This window comes from Muscardinus avellanarius (assembly GCF_963383645.1).
Source record: "Muscardinus avellanarius genome assembly, chromosome: 10".
NCBI classification, from domain to species: Eukaryota; Metazoa; Chordata; class Mammalia; order Rodentia; family Gliridae; genus Muscardinus; species Muscardinus avellanarius.
The window spans coordinates 100,590,334-100,607,617 of record NC_137796.1 but is presented as its reverse complement, the minus strand read 5'-3'; the positions used below and the strand labels follow the sequence as shown (position 1 = coordinate 100,607,617).

The 17,284-nt window shown below is 48.6% G+C and overlaps 2 protein-coding genes across 2 annotated transcripts in view; both read left to right on the top strand.

The window, feature by feature from the left end:
• The window catches only part of LOC308268297 (bMERB domain-containing protein 1), a gene marked incomplete at both ends in the record, with an annotated part of 124,835 nt that overhangs the window by 74,991 nt on the left and 32,560 nt on the right, over positions 1-17,284 (top strand). The window lies entirely within an intron of this gene.
• Positions 12,234-13,647, top strand: LOC308269356 (WD repeat-containing protein 13-like; the record flags this gene model as incomplete). Its single annotated transcript, XM_080704715.1, is given in 2 exon segments — positions 12,234-13,172; positions 13,174-13,647. Coding segments are annotated over 2 exon segments (1,182 nt in total). The 5' UTR covers positions 12,234-12,464.

Genomic DNA, 17,284 nt, shown 5'->3' with positions numbered 1-17,284 from the left:
CGGTAATGCACGTTTGAATGAACTTTAGCAGACAAAGGGCTATCAAAATGAAAAGGCAGATCATGATAACGGGTCCCAGGAGGGGAAGGAACCCAGCAGCTACTGGCCCTTGGAACCCCTCCAGATATGAGGTAGACTGTTGATATCGTGTTTTTAGTTCCTCGCTTAACCTGGTCAGAGTCTGGACATTTTCCTCCCCTAGACCAGATATATTAATGTAATAGCAGCATTTTTCCCTTGGAAAGAGATAAACATCACCCTTTTCAGCAGTGAGTAAATGGAAAGCCCATCTATTTGGGGGGGCTACCCTAGCAAGGGAGGTAATTTGCTGCTGAAGGGAAGCCAAAGAGGAGGCTGTAGATTCAAGAGCTACTTGAAGTCGCTTCTACTTGGGTTAGGCAATATGGGTCAGTCTGGCCAAATAGAAAACATGCGATTGGGTCAGGAGCATCCGTAACAGATTTTAGAAGGAGTTCAATACTTATGGCTGTCTGGCATCCAGAGAGTGAGCAAGCACTGCACCGACCCCATCTTGTGGTCAGTCCAGTGTTTTGTGAAGGGGGGAAATAGGTCTCCTGCGTGGCGAATCTCCAGGCATAAACAAGTAGGCTTGCTGAAATAAAAGCATTAAAGAGAGTTATGCCAAGAAGAATGGAGTTTAGGTGGGCCCCAACACTGTACAGGAGAATTTGTCATGAGGCTGTTGGAGCCCTGCATAGCCGAGTAAGGTGATGCCAGTTGGAGTCCCCCAGCAGTCTGGCCGCAGTAGGTGTGGTGAGGATCACTGTAAAAGGCCCGGTCCACCGTGGTTGGAGATGTTTTGGTTGAAGCGACTTGAGGAGGACTTGACCCCCTGGCTTAAGGGCCCTGGCTGCCAGGTGTGGAGTCACTTCTTCAGTCCCAGGTTGGGGAAGATATTGGTCAGCGTGTTCCTGAAGGAGGTGCCTTTTCTGATGACTGTGGTCAATAGGAAATGTGGCGCCTCCAAGAAATGCCAAGGGCCTGGGCCACCTGTTGAGTAACCTTAGAAATAAAAGCTGGTCCATTATCTGACTGTAAGGAATTAGGGGGTCCAAAATTAGGGATGATGTCCGAGAATAGAGCATTGGCCACCGTGCTGGCTGTCTCATCCTTTGAGGGGAAAAGCCTCTACCCAACCTGTTAGGGTGTCAACCATGGTAAGAAGATATTTAAGTTTTTTTTGAGGTGGCATATGGGTGAAGTCAATTTGCCAGTCCTGTCCCGGCAAATGTCCTCTCATTTGATGGGTAGGAAAAGAGGAGTGTAGGCCTCCTTGGGGAGAAATGGTGGCGCAGGTAGAAGAGGAGGCACAGACTTTACTAATCATCCGTTGCAGGAGGGGAGAATAAAACAAGGGGCTTAGAAAATGTTTAAGTGCCGTAGGCCCAACATGTAGGGAATTATGTATTAGGTTAATGACTGCTTTGGCCTGAGCCTCAGGCAGGGCAGTTTTATCCTGTATCATGAGCCATCTATCCCCTGTGCTGGATGCACCGTTTGGTTAAAAAGTCTCTACCTAAAAGGGGGGTAGGGCAGGAAGGGATAATCAGGAATAGATGGGCAACTGTAAGGTTTTCCAAATGGCAATAAAGAGGGCCTGTAGTGCATGGGCAGGAGGGCTTACTGTCAATCTCCTGTACCAAGATTGGAGAAGGAAAACTAGGATCTGAAGAGGATGGAAGGACTGAAAAAGGAGATGGGCTTATCCGCTATCTTTTTTTTTTTTATCTTTATTTTTATTTATTTATTTATTTATTTATTTTAATTTTATTTTATTGGTGCACTGTATTCATACATCATCGTGGTATACAAACTTTTGTAGACATACATGCACACATCGCCCAGTCAGCCCCCACCCGATCCCCACCCCATTCTCTCCCCATCCCTCCTTCCCATGCTTGGCTTAGTAGTTGACATCTAGTATTATAGCAATTTATCCATAATTAAAAATGATAATCTCACATAACAGTTTCATTTGTCTGATACCAAGCGTTTGATGATTTAAAGATAGCATTTCAATATTTCTTTTTGCTTTCTTTCTTACTAGAGCATATTTTTTTCTGTTTTTTAGGTGAAACTATCATATATTTATATATTTATTTTTCAGAAAAAAATCTATCCTAATATGGAATATGAATTCTAGATACCCAAAACGATCTTGAAAAAGAACAAAGCTGGCAGATATATATTTTCTGATTTCAAACCATATAAAGCTACAATAATTGAAACAGTGTAGTACTGTTCTAAAGGCAGATATATAGACCATTGGAGTAAAATACAAGCCTAGAGCTAAATTCTTCCCTATATTGTCAAGTTATTTTTGACAAGGTTTCCACGAACATTTGGTGGTGGAAATAATAATCTTTTAACTAAACATTGTTGAAAAATAATAATTACATGGAAAAGAATAAAATTGGACCTTTACCTAATCCCATATACAAATATTAACTCAAAATAGATAAAAGAACTAAATATAAATCTTAAGACTATAAACTTTTAGGAGAAAATCTGGGTCATAAAACCTCACAACATTGAAATTGGCAGTGATTTCTTGGATATGATTTCAATGGCACAGGCAACAGAAGAATATACAAACTCCCTAAAAAATAAAAGAAAATATTGTATATCCAAAGACAATGTAAACAGAGTTAAAAGTTACTAATAGAATTGGATAAAATATTTCCAAATGCTATATCTGAAGGTATATTAATATTCCAACTAGAAATCCTAAAAATTAACAACAATAAAGGCAAACAATACAACTTAGAGATATGTAAAAGACTAACATAAATAATGAATCTCCACAGATAACCAATCTTAGTTGTCTGTTGGATGGAAACTCTTGTTTCTCTGGTTCTGGTGAGTGTTACCTATTTCTTCTTTGTAGTTAATCTCTTTGAGTATTTTCTCTAGCGCTGGTTTTGAAGACATAAATTCCTTCAGTTTCTGTTTGTCATGGAAGCTTCTTATTTCTCCATCTAATTTGATAGAAAGTTTTGCTGGATAGGAAATTTTTGGCTGAAAGTTGTTTTCTTTCAGAGTTTGGAATATGTTACTCCAAGCCCTTCTGGCTCTCATGACTTGGTTTGGGAAGTCTGGAGTGATTCTAATTGGTTTGCCTCTGAATGTCACTTGGCCCTTTGTTTTTGTTGCCTTTAAGATTCTCTGCTTGGCTTCCACATTGGTCATTTTGACAATTATATGGCGTGGGGATCCTCTTCTCGGATCCTGTCTAAAGGGAGTTCTATAAGTTTCCTGGATCTGTGTATCAACCTCTTGCTCTATATTTGGAAAATTTTCTGCTATTACTTCCTTGAAGAGATTGTTGATCCCTTTGGTATCACTTTCTTTTCCCTCCTCTATTCCAATTATTCTTAGGTTAGCTCTCTTAAGATGGGCCCATATTTCTTCAATGTCAGATTCCTGCTGTTGGATATTTTTTTCTAGATTAGAAACTATGCATTCATTTTTGGATTGCTCATCTTCTAAGAGCGAGATTCTGTTCTCCATGTGGTCTAATCGGTTGTTTGTGCTTTGAATTGAGGCCTTTACTTCATTAATTGCATCCTTTATCTCTTTTTGGCTCTCTCTGAGTTCTTTTCGAAGCAACTCTATTATTTCTACAGTTATTTTCCTGATTTGATCTTCTAGAAATCTCTGATTTTCAGTTTTATCGTGTTCTGATGTTGTGGGGTTGTGAGCATTCATTGCTCCAGTATTATTCCTCTTTCCCATGATTTCGGAGGTTTGTGCCTTCTCTGGGTTCTTCCCTTGGGTCACTATGGCTTCACTTAAGGTGCTCTGGATCTCGAGTCTGTATTATCTCAGACCCCACTACTCCTTTACTGGATTTTATCACAGAGTCTCCGACCCAGGGAGTCGATAGAGGCTGCTTTAAACTATGGGGGGGTGCCAGGTTGCACGTTCTCCTATGGTGTGATATCTCTGCTACCACCACTCCCTCACTGGGTCAAGTCCCAGGAGGCCCAATACTGCGATTTCTCCTCTGTGGCCCACAATTTGACTCACTGTTCTTGAGTACGCAGATGTAGCTGTACTGGACTCGGTGAATTCACTGCTGCTGCCGCCGCCGGAGGCAATATGGCGCCTCTGCCACGCCCTCGGCCATGAGGCTGGCGTATTTTTTCTTCTCTGGTTTTTATTTCCACTCTGAATCCCTGCAGCGTGTGCTGAGCTCAGCCACTGGGAGCTTTAAATGCTGTCTGCGCCGAAAGATCCCGCCTGGCTGTTCCGCAGCGGCTCACCTGGCTTGCTGTAGCCGTCCGCTGAGTTCGCCGCTGCCGCCGGCAGTATGGCGCTGCTGCCGCGTCCTCGGGCGCGTGTGTCTCCTCTGTGGCCCTGAGCTCTGTTCTCAGTCCGCTTTCTCTCTGGAGCCTGGTGGGTTTTTTTGTTTTTCTGGTGATGGTGTTTTCTGGCTATGAAAGGCGCTCTTTTTGTGGTAATGGAGATTGGTTGTTAGCGGGACTCTTAAGCCCCGCTTTTCTCGGTCGCCATCTTCCCGGAAGTCCTTATCCGCTATCTTGAGAGTTACCCTGGGCTCGGCAAGGGTGATCAGGAGCCATCAGTCTTTGGCCAAGCTGAGTAGGGCCAGCAGCGGGGCCTGGTCTGGAAGGGTGGTCCCCCTGTGTTGAGGCACCTGAGGCTCACCGCTTTTCCAAGGGCAATCACTTTTCCAGTGGGCCTCCTGGCCACATGCCAGGCACGGCCTGGTTAGTGGGCATGGCTGAGGGCAGTGCTTAGCCCAGTGTCCTTCCTTGCCACATTTGAAGCCGGATCCTAGAGGTAGTTGTCATTGCTGTCCTCCACCCCTAGGTGGCGCTCGTTGTCCTGAGGGCTGAGGGGCCACCGCCGGCCGCAGGGCTGCTACCAAGGCACAGGCTTGCAAATCTGCCTTTTGGCAGAGTCGGATTGTATGCTCCATTTCAGCCTGTTCCTCTCAGGAATTAAAAACTTTAAATGGCCGGGCATGGTGGTGCACACTTGTAATCCCTGCGCTTGGGAGGCGGAGACAGGAGGATCGTGCAGTTTCGAAGCCAGCCTCGCTGGCTTAAGAGACCCTGTTTCCAAATAAAGATATAAAAAATAGGTGTCTGGGAGTGTAGCCCGGAGTAGAAGGGTTTCCAGGAACTCCAGTACCACCAAAAAAACAACAAAAACAAAAACAAAAAAAAACTTTAAATGCCATGTTCACCAAATCTCAAATAGTGGTCTGAGGGCCATCCACCAAATCTCGAATATGGGTCTGAGGGCCGTCCTCTGCCTTTGTAGTTTTTTCTGAATGGTGGGGGTGGGGGAAAGGAGTGGGTTAGGGTGAGAGGCCTCTTAGGGTAGGGTGGTGGTCGGGACAGGGAGGAGAGGTCCTGGGGATCAGAAGATGGCGCCTGTAACTTGGCAAAGTTACAAGATGGCGGCTGTGATTCAGCAGCATTAGAAAATTGTGGCTGACGGGGTAGAATGGGTGGAATGGCAGAAACAAAGGAAGGGATAGGAGCGCAGGAAATAGAAGGCCTGGACATAAAGGACTTTCGACCATTTACCAGACCGCTTAAAGAGTCGCTGAGATCGGTCAGGGTATTAAAATATAAAGTTCCGTTTTCAGGCCACCAAGACCCATTATCCAATTCGTACTGAGGCCATGCCGTGTTACAACAGAAATGGAGGTGCTCAGGGCACAACTCCTCCGATAGCCCCAGAGTCCGGAGATTGGCAAGGGGATGACCCACTGGGGACTGGAGATCTATTTTGGAATTTTGGTTTCCCATGTCTGGTCTGTGGGCGAGAACAAAGAACAGGAAACAGGTGTCCCTGTTATCCTGATCAATGTCTGGGAATGGGGCCAAGAGGATGGGAGGGACATCTCCACTCCCTTCTTGAGGTTGTAGAAACCAAGAGGATGGGACGTCTCTACTCCCTTCTCGAGGCTGGAGGACAACCTGGTTGTCCAGAGGCAACTCCGATGCGGCCACTCTTTTGGACAAACAAAGAAGCCAGAGGCAATGACCTGCTGACCAGAGGAAGGGAACTCACTCTGTCCAAGAGCGGTCAGTCCAATTAAAGGTCAGATAGTTCAGGTTCCTGAGAGTAAAGAGGAAGGGTCCCAGTAGAACCACAAGGGAGTCACAGGGGCTCAGGGAGGGGTAAAAAAAGGAATCCTCCTAGATTCGGCACCAGATATAACGTTGAAATTGAGTCGGGGTCACAAAGGAGGCAAAATATGGCAAAGGAGTGTGAGACCAGGTCCTTTTTATTAAAGGTCTGTCACTCCCGGTGGAGGTCTACAGATTGATATTGGGGGGGGGGGCTGTCAGTCAGCAGAGTCGCGCTGCAGAGAGGAAGTGAGGGTATTTATGTAGCCGGGGTCTTGGGGTGGGGCTAGCAAGGTGGGAGAATGCCGGTCCTCTGGCGACATCTGGAATCTGCCTGGCGACATCTGGTTCTCTCGAGAGACATCTGGAGCCCACCCCTTTCTGTGGAGTTCCGCCTCCTGTCCCAGCAGCCTGTGAGGGGAAGCAGAGGGACCTGACCTATCAGGTACTTCTAAAGAAAGGAAGTTTAAGCCAGGCATGGTGACACATACCTGTAATCCCAGTACTTGGGAGGCTGAGACAGGAGGATCGCAGGTTCACGGCCAGCCTCAGCAACTTGTGAGGCCCTCTGCAACTTAATGAGACTCTGTTTCAAAATAAAGAATAAAATAGGGTGCAGGAGTGGGTGTAGCTTAGAGGTGGAATGACCTGGAGTGGGGGGAAGAAAGAAAGGAAGGAAGGAAAGAAGGGGAAAAAGAAAAAAGAAAGAAAGGCAATTTATTTTGGCTAATGCTTCCAGGGATGAGGGCCTTAATTTGGTGCTTGCCTTCTTTATGGCAAATCCATGGTGGCTCTGAGTTATCATGTGTCAAGAGACAGAGAATGTGTGTATTCCTCCCTCCCTCCCTCCCTCCCTCCTTCCCTTCCTTCCTTCCTCCCTTCTTCTTTTCTTTTCCTTTCCTTTCTTTTCTTTTCCTTTCTTTTATTTTATTTTCTTTCCTTTTGTGATGGAACCCAGGGGCATTCTACCTCCAAGCTACACCCCAGCCCTATTTTTTATTTTGAAACAGGATCTCACTAAGTTGTAGAGGGTCTCACTAAATAACTGAGGCTGGTCGATCCTCCTGTCTCAGCCTCCCAAGTACTGAGATTACAAGCATGTACCACCACACCCGGCTCCCCCATCTTCTTATAAAGCCACCAGGGTCCAATTGCGAGGGCGTCATCTCCTGACATAGAACACCTAGCTGGATCAAGTTCCCACCCTCTCAACATCTCACAGTAGGGTTTAAATGTCAACATATGAACCTTGGGGACAGGAGACACTCAAACCACATTCGAACTGCGCACATTCCTTAGTAAGGAGGACCGTGCTCTTCTCTAGGCTCTATGCTGGCGTTGCGCTGTGTACGTGGTTAGCTACTGGCCTCCTGTGGCTAGTTCAATGTGCACTAATTAAAATTTATTTTAAAATGTAAAATGCAGCTCCTCAGTACCCTAGCCATAGTTCAAGTACTCATCTGTGTGTTATTATGGCTAGCAGCAACTTACTAGAAAGCACACATCTTCGTAGGGCATGTCTATTGGTGTAGGAAGTCTATTGGTGTAGGACAGCCCTGCCCTAGACAAGTTGTCATACGTGAGCACAGGAGGCATGTTCTAGAATGTTTATAATGGCCTTATTTGCAATCCTGGAAACAACTCACATGTTTTTCAGCAGTAAAAAGGACAAATTGATTACGGTCCAGTCATACTATGGGCTACCATATACTGGTAGAAAATGATCACGGCACACAGATGGATCTCCCAAACAAGGCATGGAGTAAAAGACTTAGAGAAAAGGCAAAACAGGCAAGACTGAAAACATAACCCTGTAGACATTCAGAGATGGCAAACTATAAAAATTACAAGCATTAACACAGTGTCAGAATAGTGCCTACCTAGCTGGGTGTGGTGGCGCATGCCTGTAATACCAGTACTTGGAAATCCCGGATAGGAGGGTCACAGGTTCGAAGCCAGCCTCAGCAACTTAGAGAGACTGTCAGCAACTTAGCGAGACCCTGTTTCCAAATAAAAAAAATAAAGTAGGGCTGTAGGTGTAGCTCAGAGGTAGAATGCCCCTGGACTCAAAAAAATGAATAAATAAAAAGAAGAAAAAGAGGAGGAGGATGAGAAGGAGAAAGAGAAGAGGAGGAGGAGGAGGAGAAAGAGAAAGAGAAGAGGAGGAGGAAGAGGAGGAGGAGGAAGAGGAGGAGGAGGGAGAGGAGGAGGAGGAGGAGGAGGAGGAGAAGAAGAAGAAGAAGAAGAAGAAGAAGAAGAAGAAGAAGAAGAAGAAGAAGAAGACGTCCCAGTGTGCCCTGTTTTCTCATATTTTCCTCACTTTCAAAGGTAAGCATTATTCTTTTTGTGTGTATGTGGTACTGAAGATTGAATCCATTCTACCTTTGAACTAAACTCTCTGGCCTTAAAAAAAAATTCTTTTTTTTTTTTTTTTTTTTTTTTTGCAGTACTGGGGATGGAACCCAGCCCTATTTTTATTTTGAAGCAGGGTCTCACTGAGTTGCAGAGGCCTCACTAAGGAGCTGAGGCTGTTTGTGCACATGCCATCCTTCTGTTTCAGCTTCCCAAATGCTGGGATTATAAGCGTGCGCCACCACGCCCAGCTTCATTCTTTGTTTAGAAACAAGATCTCACTAAATTGCAGAGGCTGGGCGTGAACCTGTGATCCTCCTGTCTCAGCCTCCTGAGTACTGGGATTACAAGCCACCACACCTGGCTTCACTGGGGCTTCTAAGAGTCACAAACAGGTGATTACTTAAGATACCAGAACATACCTGCTCTGTTATTCCATGAGTTATATTTATATATTATATAAATATAAGTTATATTTATATATGTGTGTGTGTTTTAGGAATACTTCTGCATCAAGTCCTCCCCTCCCCCTACACACATTTTTACTGTGGTAAGGTAAACATAAAATTCACCATCCTAGCCGTTTAAAGTTGTACAATTCAGTGGTGTTAGATATATTCATAATGTTATGCAACTACCTGTCTACGCCCCTCATCTTGCAAAACTGAAGGTCTGAACAGTAACTTCCTGTCCTCTTCCCCCAGGACCACTTAACCGCCATTCTTCCCTCCTGCCCCTATGACTGATGGGTCCCAGTGCCTCATGAAGTGGGACAATCCTACGGTACTGTTTCTCAGAGACATATATATATCTAAGGGGAAAATTCAGAGAAAGCCAGAGGAATCAACACTATCCAGTGTCTCCATTGTAATATCCACATGAGATGTAATACATCCGAGTCTAAAGCAGGTTCCACATCCCCAGCCCCCAGCCCTGGCAGCCTTGGCTCAGCTAATGGCCCGGTACCCCCATGTGTCGGGGGAAACCCCAAATCTGAAATTGGCAGTCACCTCTGACCACTCCCATTAGTTACTTTATAGAGTGGAAACGTTCTCTTCACAGTTCTGGGGCTGCCGAGTCCAGGAACAAGGCGCCTGCACGTTCCTTGTGTGCTGAGAGCTCCCTCTCTGCTTCCAGGATGGTGCCTGGTTGCTGCGTTCTACGGAGAGGACAAAGCGTTCTCACTTGAGGAGGGGACAGGAAGACAAACACAGGGCGGAGCTGGCTTTCCCAGTCCCTTTGGTCAGACACTAATTCCATCCATGAGGGCCCGGTCGGCCCACGTTTTAGTCCTGTTTCATTTAGGATTGTTTCAACATGAATTTCCTGCCTCTTCTCCAACTTCTCTTCTTGGTCTATTCTCCACCCCTAGCTGCTATCCCACAGGCGTCTTCTCAGTCCCCCACACACCCCAGGACGCCTCCTGCCCTGGGTCCCTCGTGTCCTTGGGATTTTGTCCGTGTCTGGTCTAAGCTCTGTCTGGATCCTCTCTTCCCACCCCGCTTTCCTTCCTTGGTGCTGTGGTCTAAATAGTTAAACCCCCCAAATTCATATATTGATACATAATCCCCAATGCAGTTGCATTAAAAAGTAGAGCCTTGCTGGGCGTGGTGGCGCACGCTTGTAATCCCTGCGCTTAGGAGGCCGAGACAGGAGGATCGCGCAGGTTAGAAGCCAGCCTCACTGGTTTAAGAGACCCTGTTTCCAAATAAAAGTTTAAAATAGGTCTGGGAGTGTAGCCCGGAGGTAGAGAAGGGTTTCCAGGAACCCCATTACCACCAAATAAATAAATAAATTAGAGCCTTGCTGGGCATGGTGGTGCACGCTTGTAATCCCAGTACTTGGGAAGCTGAGGCAGGATGATCGCGATTTGCAGACAGCCTCAGCTACTTAGTGAGGTCCTCTGCCACTTAGTGAGACCCTGTTTCAGAATAAAGAATAAAAAATAGGGCTGGTGGTGTAGCTTAGAGATAGAATGCCCCTGATTTCCATCCCCAGTACCACAGGAAAAAAAAAAAGTGGGGCCTTTGGGAAGTGGGATTGGTGCCCTTGTAAAAGAGACCCCAGGAAGCTTCGTGTGCCCCTCTGCCTCGTGAGAACAGAGCTGGAAGCTGCCATCCGTGAGTCCAGGCCTTCTCCAGACACTGAATGGTCTTTCCCTCATGTGGACTTTGCAGTTTCTATTAAAGTGAGAAGTAAAAGTCCGGCTCATAGACCACCTGGTCTGCGGTATCACACGCGAGCAGCTGGAGTGGACTATGGCGCCGGCGAAGGCTTCCTCTCCCTGCAGGGACCCAGGGGCGCCTCCAGGCGGCCGTCTAGTTCGGGTCCTTTTCCATCACTGTGGTCCTATCCTCAGAAGCCTTGTCTGTGAGTCGGTCTGTATTAGCTGGCGTGAGTATGTGTCCAACATCTGTGCTGTCTCCTCGAGGCCGACCTGAACCAGGGCTGGGGCTGACCTGTTTGTAGGGTCATTGCACCTGGCCAAACGCAGTGCAGGCGCTCAGCGTAGGATTCATGGGAATAGATGGACACGGGCCGCCTTCCTGCTTCACCCAGTGCTGGACGCATTTAAGGGCCCCCTGGGTCGGGAGGTGTGGGTGGTGGGGATCTCACCACCCACACCTCCCGGCGTCCAGCCCATAGGAACAGGCAGGTGGCTCCGCGCCTTGCTGCTCAGACACTTTGCCAAGCCGTTGAGTTTCCTGCAGCTGCAGCAACAAAGTCCTGCAAGCTTGGTCTTGGAGCAACAGCCACGCGTCCTCCAGTGCTAGAGGTTGGATGCCTGAAATCAGTCTCACTGCGCCACCGTCAAGACATGCTCCTTCCGAGGCTGCAGGGGAAGCCCCTTCCTCCCTCTCCCCGGCTTCTGAGCTCCTGGCTCGCGGTGCCCTTCTCCTCTCTGAGGCCAGCAGGGAGCATCTGCCCACCTCTCAGCTGAGGTTGTCCTGTCACTTCTGTGTTCAGGCTCCCTCTGCTCCCTTCCTGAAAGGCTCCTCGTGGTTACGCATAGGACCCACCCCGAGAGTCCCAGAAAACTGCCCATCGTGAGAGTCTTAATCCAGTCACAGCAGCCGAGTTTTTTTTGCCATATGAGGGAACCGATTTATGGGTCCTCCAGGGCGTGGATGCCGTTTTCAGTCCACCAGATTAAGTGACCACACCGAGTCATTTATGAGCTAAGTCAAAAGCTGGACACGCGGGAGTGGGGGCACGCCCGCCGGCAGAGAGATGGCCCAGCCCAACAGGTTTATGAAGAGCATGCTGGGAAAATGCGGTCAGATATGGGCCTGCGCAAAGAGGCTCCCTGGTGGGGAAGTGTAGCCCAGTCTGGTAACTTTCTATCCTCCATCATTTCCCCTGCCTAGACTTCTGCTACTATGTTGCCACCCCACACTAAACCCAGCCATTGCCCCACATTAACCTCCATTGTCGGGTGGATCTGATCTATCACAATGCTAGACTGACCTCCCCCCTTAGTTTGCACTGAGAGGGTCACCCCATACTGATCCCAGCAAAGCTGCAGACTGACCCTGTTGTCCCCATACTGACCTTATCACCATGCGCATTAGTACTGCGGTATCACTCCCATCGTAGCATCAGAAAGAACTTCCCCATCACCAGTGTTGTTCACTCTTGTCACCCAAACCCCAGTCATTGCCACACACCTCGTTCTCTGGGCCTCTGCCCCGAGCGGATTGATTTTTCTGTCCTGTGCTCGCTGCCCACCTTGCCTCCTGGCCCCGCAGGTACAACGCGTACCGTACACCAACGTTTCCACAGTTTTGGACCCAGTATATCTGTCGGCGCAGCCAGCTGTTGCGGGAGAATGCCAAGGCTGGGCACCCCCCAGCACTGTGTCAGCAGTACCTGAGGCTGCGAGGCCAGCTGTTGGGCCAGCGCTACGGGCCCGTCTCTGAGCCAGGCAGTGCGCGTGCCTATAGCAACAGCATCATCCGCAGCAGCCGAACAACCCTTGACCGCATGGAGGACTTTGAGGATGACCCTCGAGCCCTGGGGGCCCGTGGGCACCGCCGTTTCATCAGCCGTGGCTCCTACCAGCTGCAGGCACAGATGAATCGTGCCGTCTATGAGGACAGGCCTCCGGGCAGCGTGGTACCCACGTCGGCAGCCGAAGCAAGCCGAGCCATGGCTGGGGACACATTGCTGAGCGAGAACTACGCATTTGCGGGCATGTACCATGTATTTGACCAGCACGTAGATGAAGCAGTCCCTAGGGTGCGCTTCGCCAATGACGACCGGCATCGCCTGGCCTGCTGCTCCCTAGACGGCAGCATCTCCCTGTGCCAGCTGGCGCCCGCCCCACCCACCGTGCTCCGGGTGCTGCGGGGCCACACCCGTGGTGTCTCCGACTTTGCCTGGTCTCTCTCCAATGACATCCTCATGTCTACCTCGCTCGATGCCACCATGCGCATCTGGGCCTCTGAGGACGGCCGCTGCATCCGGGAGATCCCCGACCCCGATGGCGCGGAGCTGCTCTGCTGCACCTTCCAGCCCGTCAACAACAACCTCACTGTGGTGGGAAATGCCAAGCACAATGTGCATGTCATGAACATCTCCACGGGAAAGAAGGTGAAGGGTGGCTCCAGCAAGCTGACGGGCCGCGTCCTTGCGCTGTCCTTCGATACCCCCGTCCGGCTGCTCTGGGCGGGCGATGACCACGGCAGTGTCCTTCTCCTTCCTCTTCGACATGGCCACGGGGAAGCTGACCAAAGCCAAGCGGCTGGTGGTGCATGAGGGCAGCCCCGTGACCAGCATCTCTGCTCGCTCCTGGGTCAGCCGGGAGGCGCGGGACCCCTCGCTGCTCATCAATGCTTGCCTCAACAAGCTGCTGCTGTACAGGGTGGTTGACAACGAGGGGACCTTGCAGCTAAAGAGAAGCTTCCCCATTGAGCAGAGCTCACACTCTGTTCGCAGCATCTTCTGTCCCCTCATGTCCTTCCGACAGGGGGCCTGCGTAGTGACAGGCAGCAAGGACATGTGCGTGCACTTCTTCGACGTGGAGCGGGCGGCCAAGGCTGCTGTCAACAAGCTGCAGGGCCACAGCGCGCCCGTGCTTGATGTCAGCTTCAACTGCGACGAGAGCCTGCTGGCCTCCAGCGACGCCAGTGGCATGGTCATCGTCTGGAGGCGGGAGCAAAAGTAGGGTCCTGCCAGCCCCGGGCTGTCCACCTCCCCACCCCCACCCCGCCCACCTTGTGTTGTAAATAAAGTTTCCGTGGTTGGGCTGAGGGCCAACTCCCAGGTCTGCTGGGGGTGGCACCTGGGAGAGGGCAGCTCTGGCACCCATGGGGGGCTGCTTCCTCATGCAGTGGTGTGTTCATGCAACATGCACCTACCGAAGGCTGGCTGTGTCACGCTTTTTTACACGGTCAGCAGACAGTATTAAGCATCAACTGTGTGCCAGGAGCCATTCTAGGCACTGGGGATGCAGCCGTGACGCGCACTGACAGGAATCCCTGCCCTGGTGGGCTCCTGCTCCCATGGAGGCAAAAATACAGCCAGTCCCTGACTTGTGATGATTCGACTTTTCAGTGATTCAACTTAAAGATGATTTGACTTAGGATGTTTCAACGTTACGATTTTCTGACTTTATGGTGGGACAACAGTGTGCCCATCCAACCAGTATGTGTGTTTTTTTTAAACTTTCAGTACAGTATTCAGTAAATGACACAAGCTAGTCAACACTTTATTATAACATAGGCTTTGTGTTAGATGAATGTGCTCGACTGTAGACTCCTATGTGTTCTGAGCACATGTACAGTAGGCTGGGCTGAGCCGTGTTGTGTGGTAGGTTAGCTGTGTTAAACGTATTTTTGACTTAGAGTGTTTACAACTTTTGATGGTGTTTATCAGAGCGTGGCCCCACTGTCAGGCAAGACGCTGCTGTATGTAACGGGCTAGTCAAAGATGAGTGGTGCAAAGAAAAATAAAGCAAGGAAGGGACGTAGAGGTGCAGAGGCAGGGATTTGGGTCTTTTTTGGTGATGTCATTATGGAAGACATTTCATTGCTTTGTTTAGAAGAAGATCAGGAATGAAATGAGATGGAGCCATAGCATGGGAGGGCGTGTGGGGAAGCTGAACATCCCCGATGGAGAAAAGCCAGCACGGAGGCTCTGCGGCCACAGTGTGCCCGAGGGGTCATTGTGTACGCCCAAGGCTGGCCGGCCCAGGGTGTGGTAGTAGATGAAGCTTAAGAGGCCTAGTTATGTAGGGCTTCTTGGTCCTTTGGCCTTTGTAGGACTTTGGTCTTTTTCCTGAGTAAGAGGGAAGTTGCCCGTTTTGAACAGAGGGATGATGTCGTCTGGCTGTATTGAAGTTTGGTGAGAAATGTTGAGTTCTCCCCCAGAGGACTCATCATATTAATTTGCAGGACGTGGTTGGCTCCCTTGGGGGGCTGAGATTCCTGGGTGGGCCCCATATTTGTGCATTGCTCTTTTTCCCATAGCAGGGATTGGAGATGTTGGGTGTTTTGGAGCACCCAACAGGGAAAGAGGCAGCCATGAACCTTGAAGCTCTTGCTGTGGGGTAAGGGCAGTGGGAAGCCTCCCAGACCACCCCCGTTTCCTCCCAGTCCCACTCAAGGCCCCAAATCAAGCCCTGGTCCATCTCAGAGACCAAAAAGTGATACTCATTATGGAGCCCTGAGTGAGGAGAGATTGCTTGGATATTGATAAGAGGATAAATTACCCAAATCCCTTGTTACTGGCCAGAGTACCCAGGAAACATGAAAGTTACCAGAGATGTCCAAGAGGCTCTCGCTCCGAATCCTCCCTTCCCTCCAGCTGTATATGCATCAGTTCTAACTGTGGCTAATATTTTGGGACTTCACGTCAGTCCACAGAGTCATAGAAACTCCAACGTAGCAGCCCAGTGTTGCTGAGCTGTAGAACTAACAACAGCAGCCTGACTGAGGGAGGAAAAGAATCTATTCCCTCTACTGTTACTTGACAGTGTGTTTACTTGCAGCTCAAAGCATTTCCTGACTGATACTTCCAACCGACAGGCATTAGGGTAAATGGTGATGAGGTAGGGATTTCTGTGAGCTGGATCATTCATGTAATCAAGAACATGTATGGATATATGTCAGCCTATGTGCTACAGGCTCAGTGATTTGCTAAGAGGACTCTTAAGACTCAGCAAATTGTGGTATTCATGGCTTTTATTTATTATAGAAAAAAAAAAACCCTCCAGCAACATTAGCAAAGAGAAATAGGGCCTGGGGACAAAAATTTGTGCCTGGTCTCTGCCCAGACACAAATTTTCCAAAGGTTTCTGCCATTTGACTCACATAGGATGTTCTCAGTTCCCCCAGTGATGGGGTTGCAGCAACATGTGTGCAGTGTTGATCAGAGAAACACTTCAGAGACTTAGTGCCCAGGGTTTTTACTGGAGGCTGGTCACATAGGCATACCTGTCCTGCACTTAGCCAGACTCCCAGAAGGAAGGAGAGTGTTCAGCATGAACCACACTGCTTATGCCAGTAGTTTAGGCATAGAGAGCCTTTCCTACTTTTTAGGGAACGGTGGGGACACTTAGGAAATGTAAATTCTCATACACTGATCAAGGGCCAACCTTGAAGCAGGCCTTCCTGGTGATAGCAGGTCAGCCCATGTTAACGCTTCTCTGCAGTAGCCACACAAAATAGATCCTTGGTTTCAACCGAGGTCCATGGATGGCAAGATAATTTGGAGGAACTTCAGTTTTCTCGAACCTCTCTTCTTTACACTCTTGATGTGTTATTGCGTCTAGATTCAGGATGGTTTGTTTGGTCATGGTGATTGTTGTGCATGATTTTTTGGGGTTCCTCCTTGTGAAATTTTCCAAGTGGCAAAGTTGACATTCTGTCTTCAACTCACCATGGTGATACTTTTCTTGATTCACAGTCTAAGGGGAAATAAACACTGGGTAAAACATAAAGAATAAACTCTGATGTTACTGGTCAAAAAAAAAAAAAAAGCTGGACACGCGGTGTGGCAGTAACAGAGACAGAGGTGGCACAGCGAGGCTGTGCAGAGGGGAGGCCACCTACCTCACTATTACACCGTGTGCTGGCTTCTCATTTTTTTTGTTTGTTTGTTTTTATTGTGGTACTGGGGATTGAACCCAGGGGCATTCTACCTCCGAGCTACACCTCTGGCCCAATTTTCTTTTATTCTTTATTTTGAAACAGGGTCTCACTAAATTGCAGAGGCCTCACTAAGTAGCCGAGGCTGGCTGTGAACCTGGAGCCTCCTTTCTCAGCCTCCCAACTTCTGGGATTATAAGTGTGCGCCACGATGCCCAGCTCTTTTATTCTTTGGTTTTTTAATTAAAAAAAATTTTTTTTGTGGTATTAGGGATGGAACCCAGGGGCATTCTACCTCTGAGCTACATGCCCAGCCCTATTTTTTTATTCTTTAATTTGAAACAGAGTCTCACTGAGTTGCAAAGGGCCTCCCTAAGTAGTAGCTGAGGCCATCTGCGAACCTCAATCCTCCTGTCTCAGCCCCCCGAATGCCACCATGGCTGGCTTTTTATTCTTTTTATTTTTATTTATTTTTTTTGTGTGTGTGTGGTACTGGGATTCCTGGAAGCCCTTCTACCTCCGGGCTACACTCCCAGACCTATTTTTACATTTTTATTTGGAAACAGGGTCTCATAAGCCAGCACGCGCGGCTGGCTTCCAACCTGTGTGATCCTCCTGTCTCTGCCTTCCAAGCGCGGGGATTACAAGCGTGCGCCACCGTGCCCGGCTTATTATTCTTTATTTTGAAACAAGGTTTTTCAGTAAGTTGCAGAG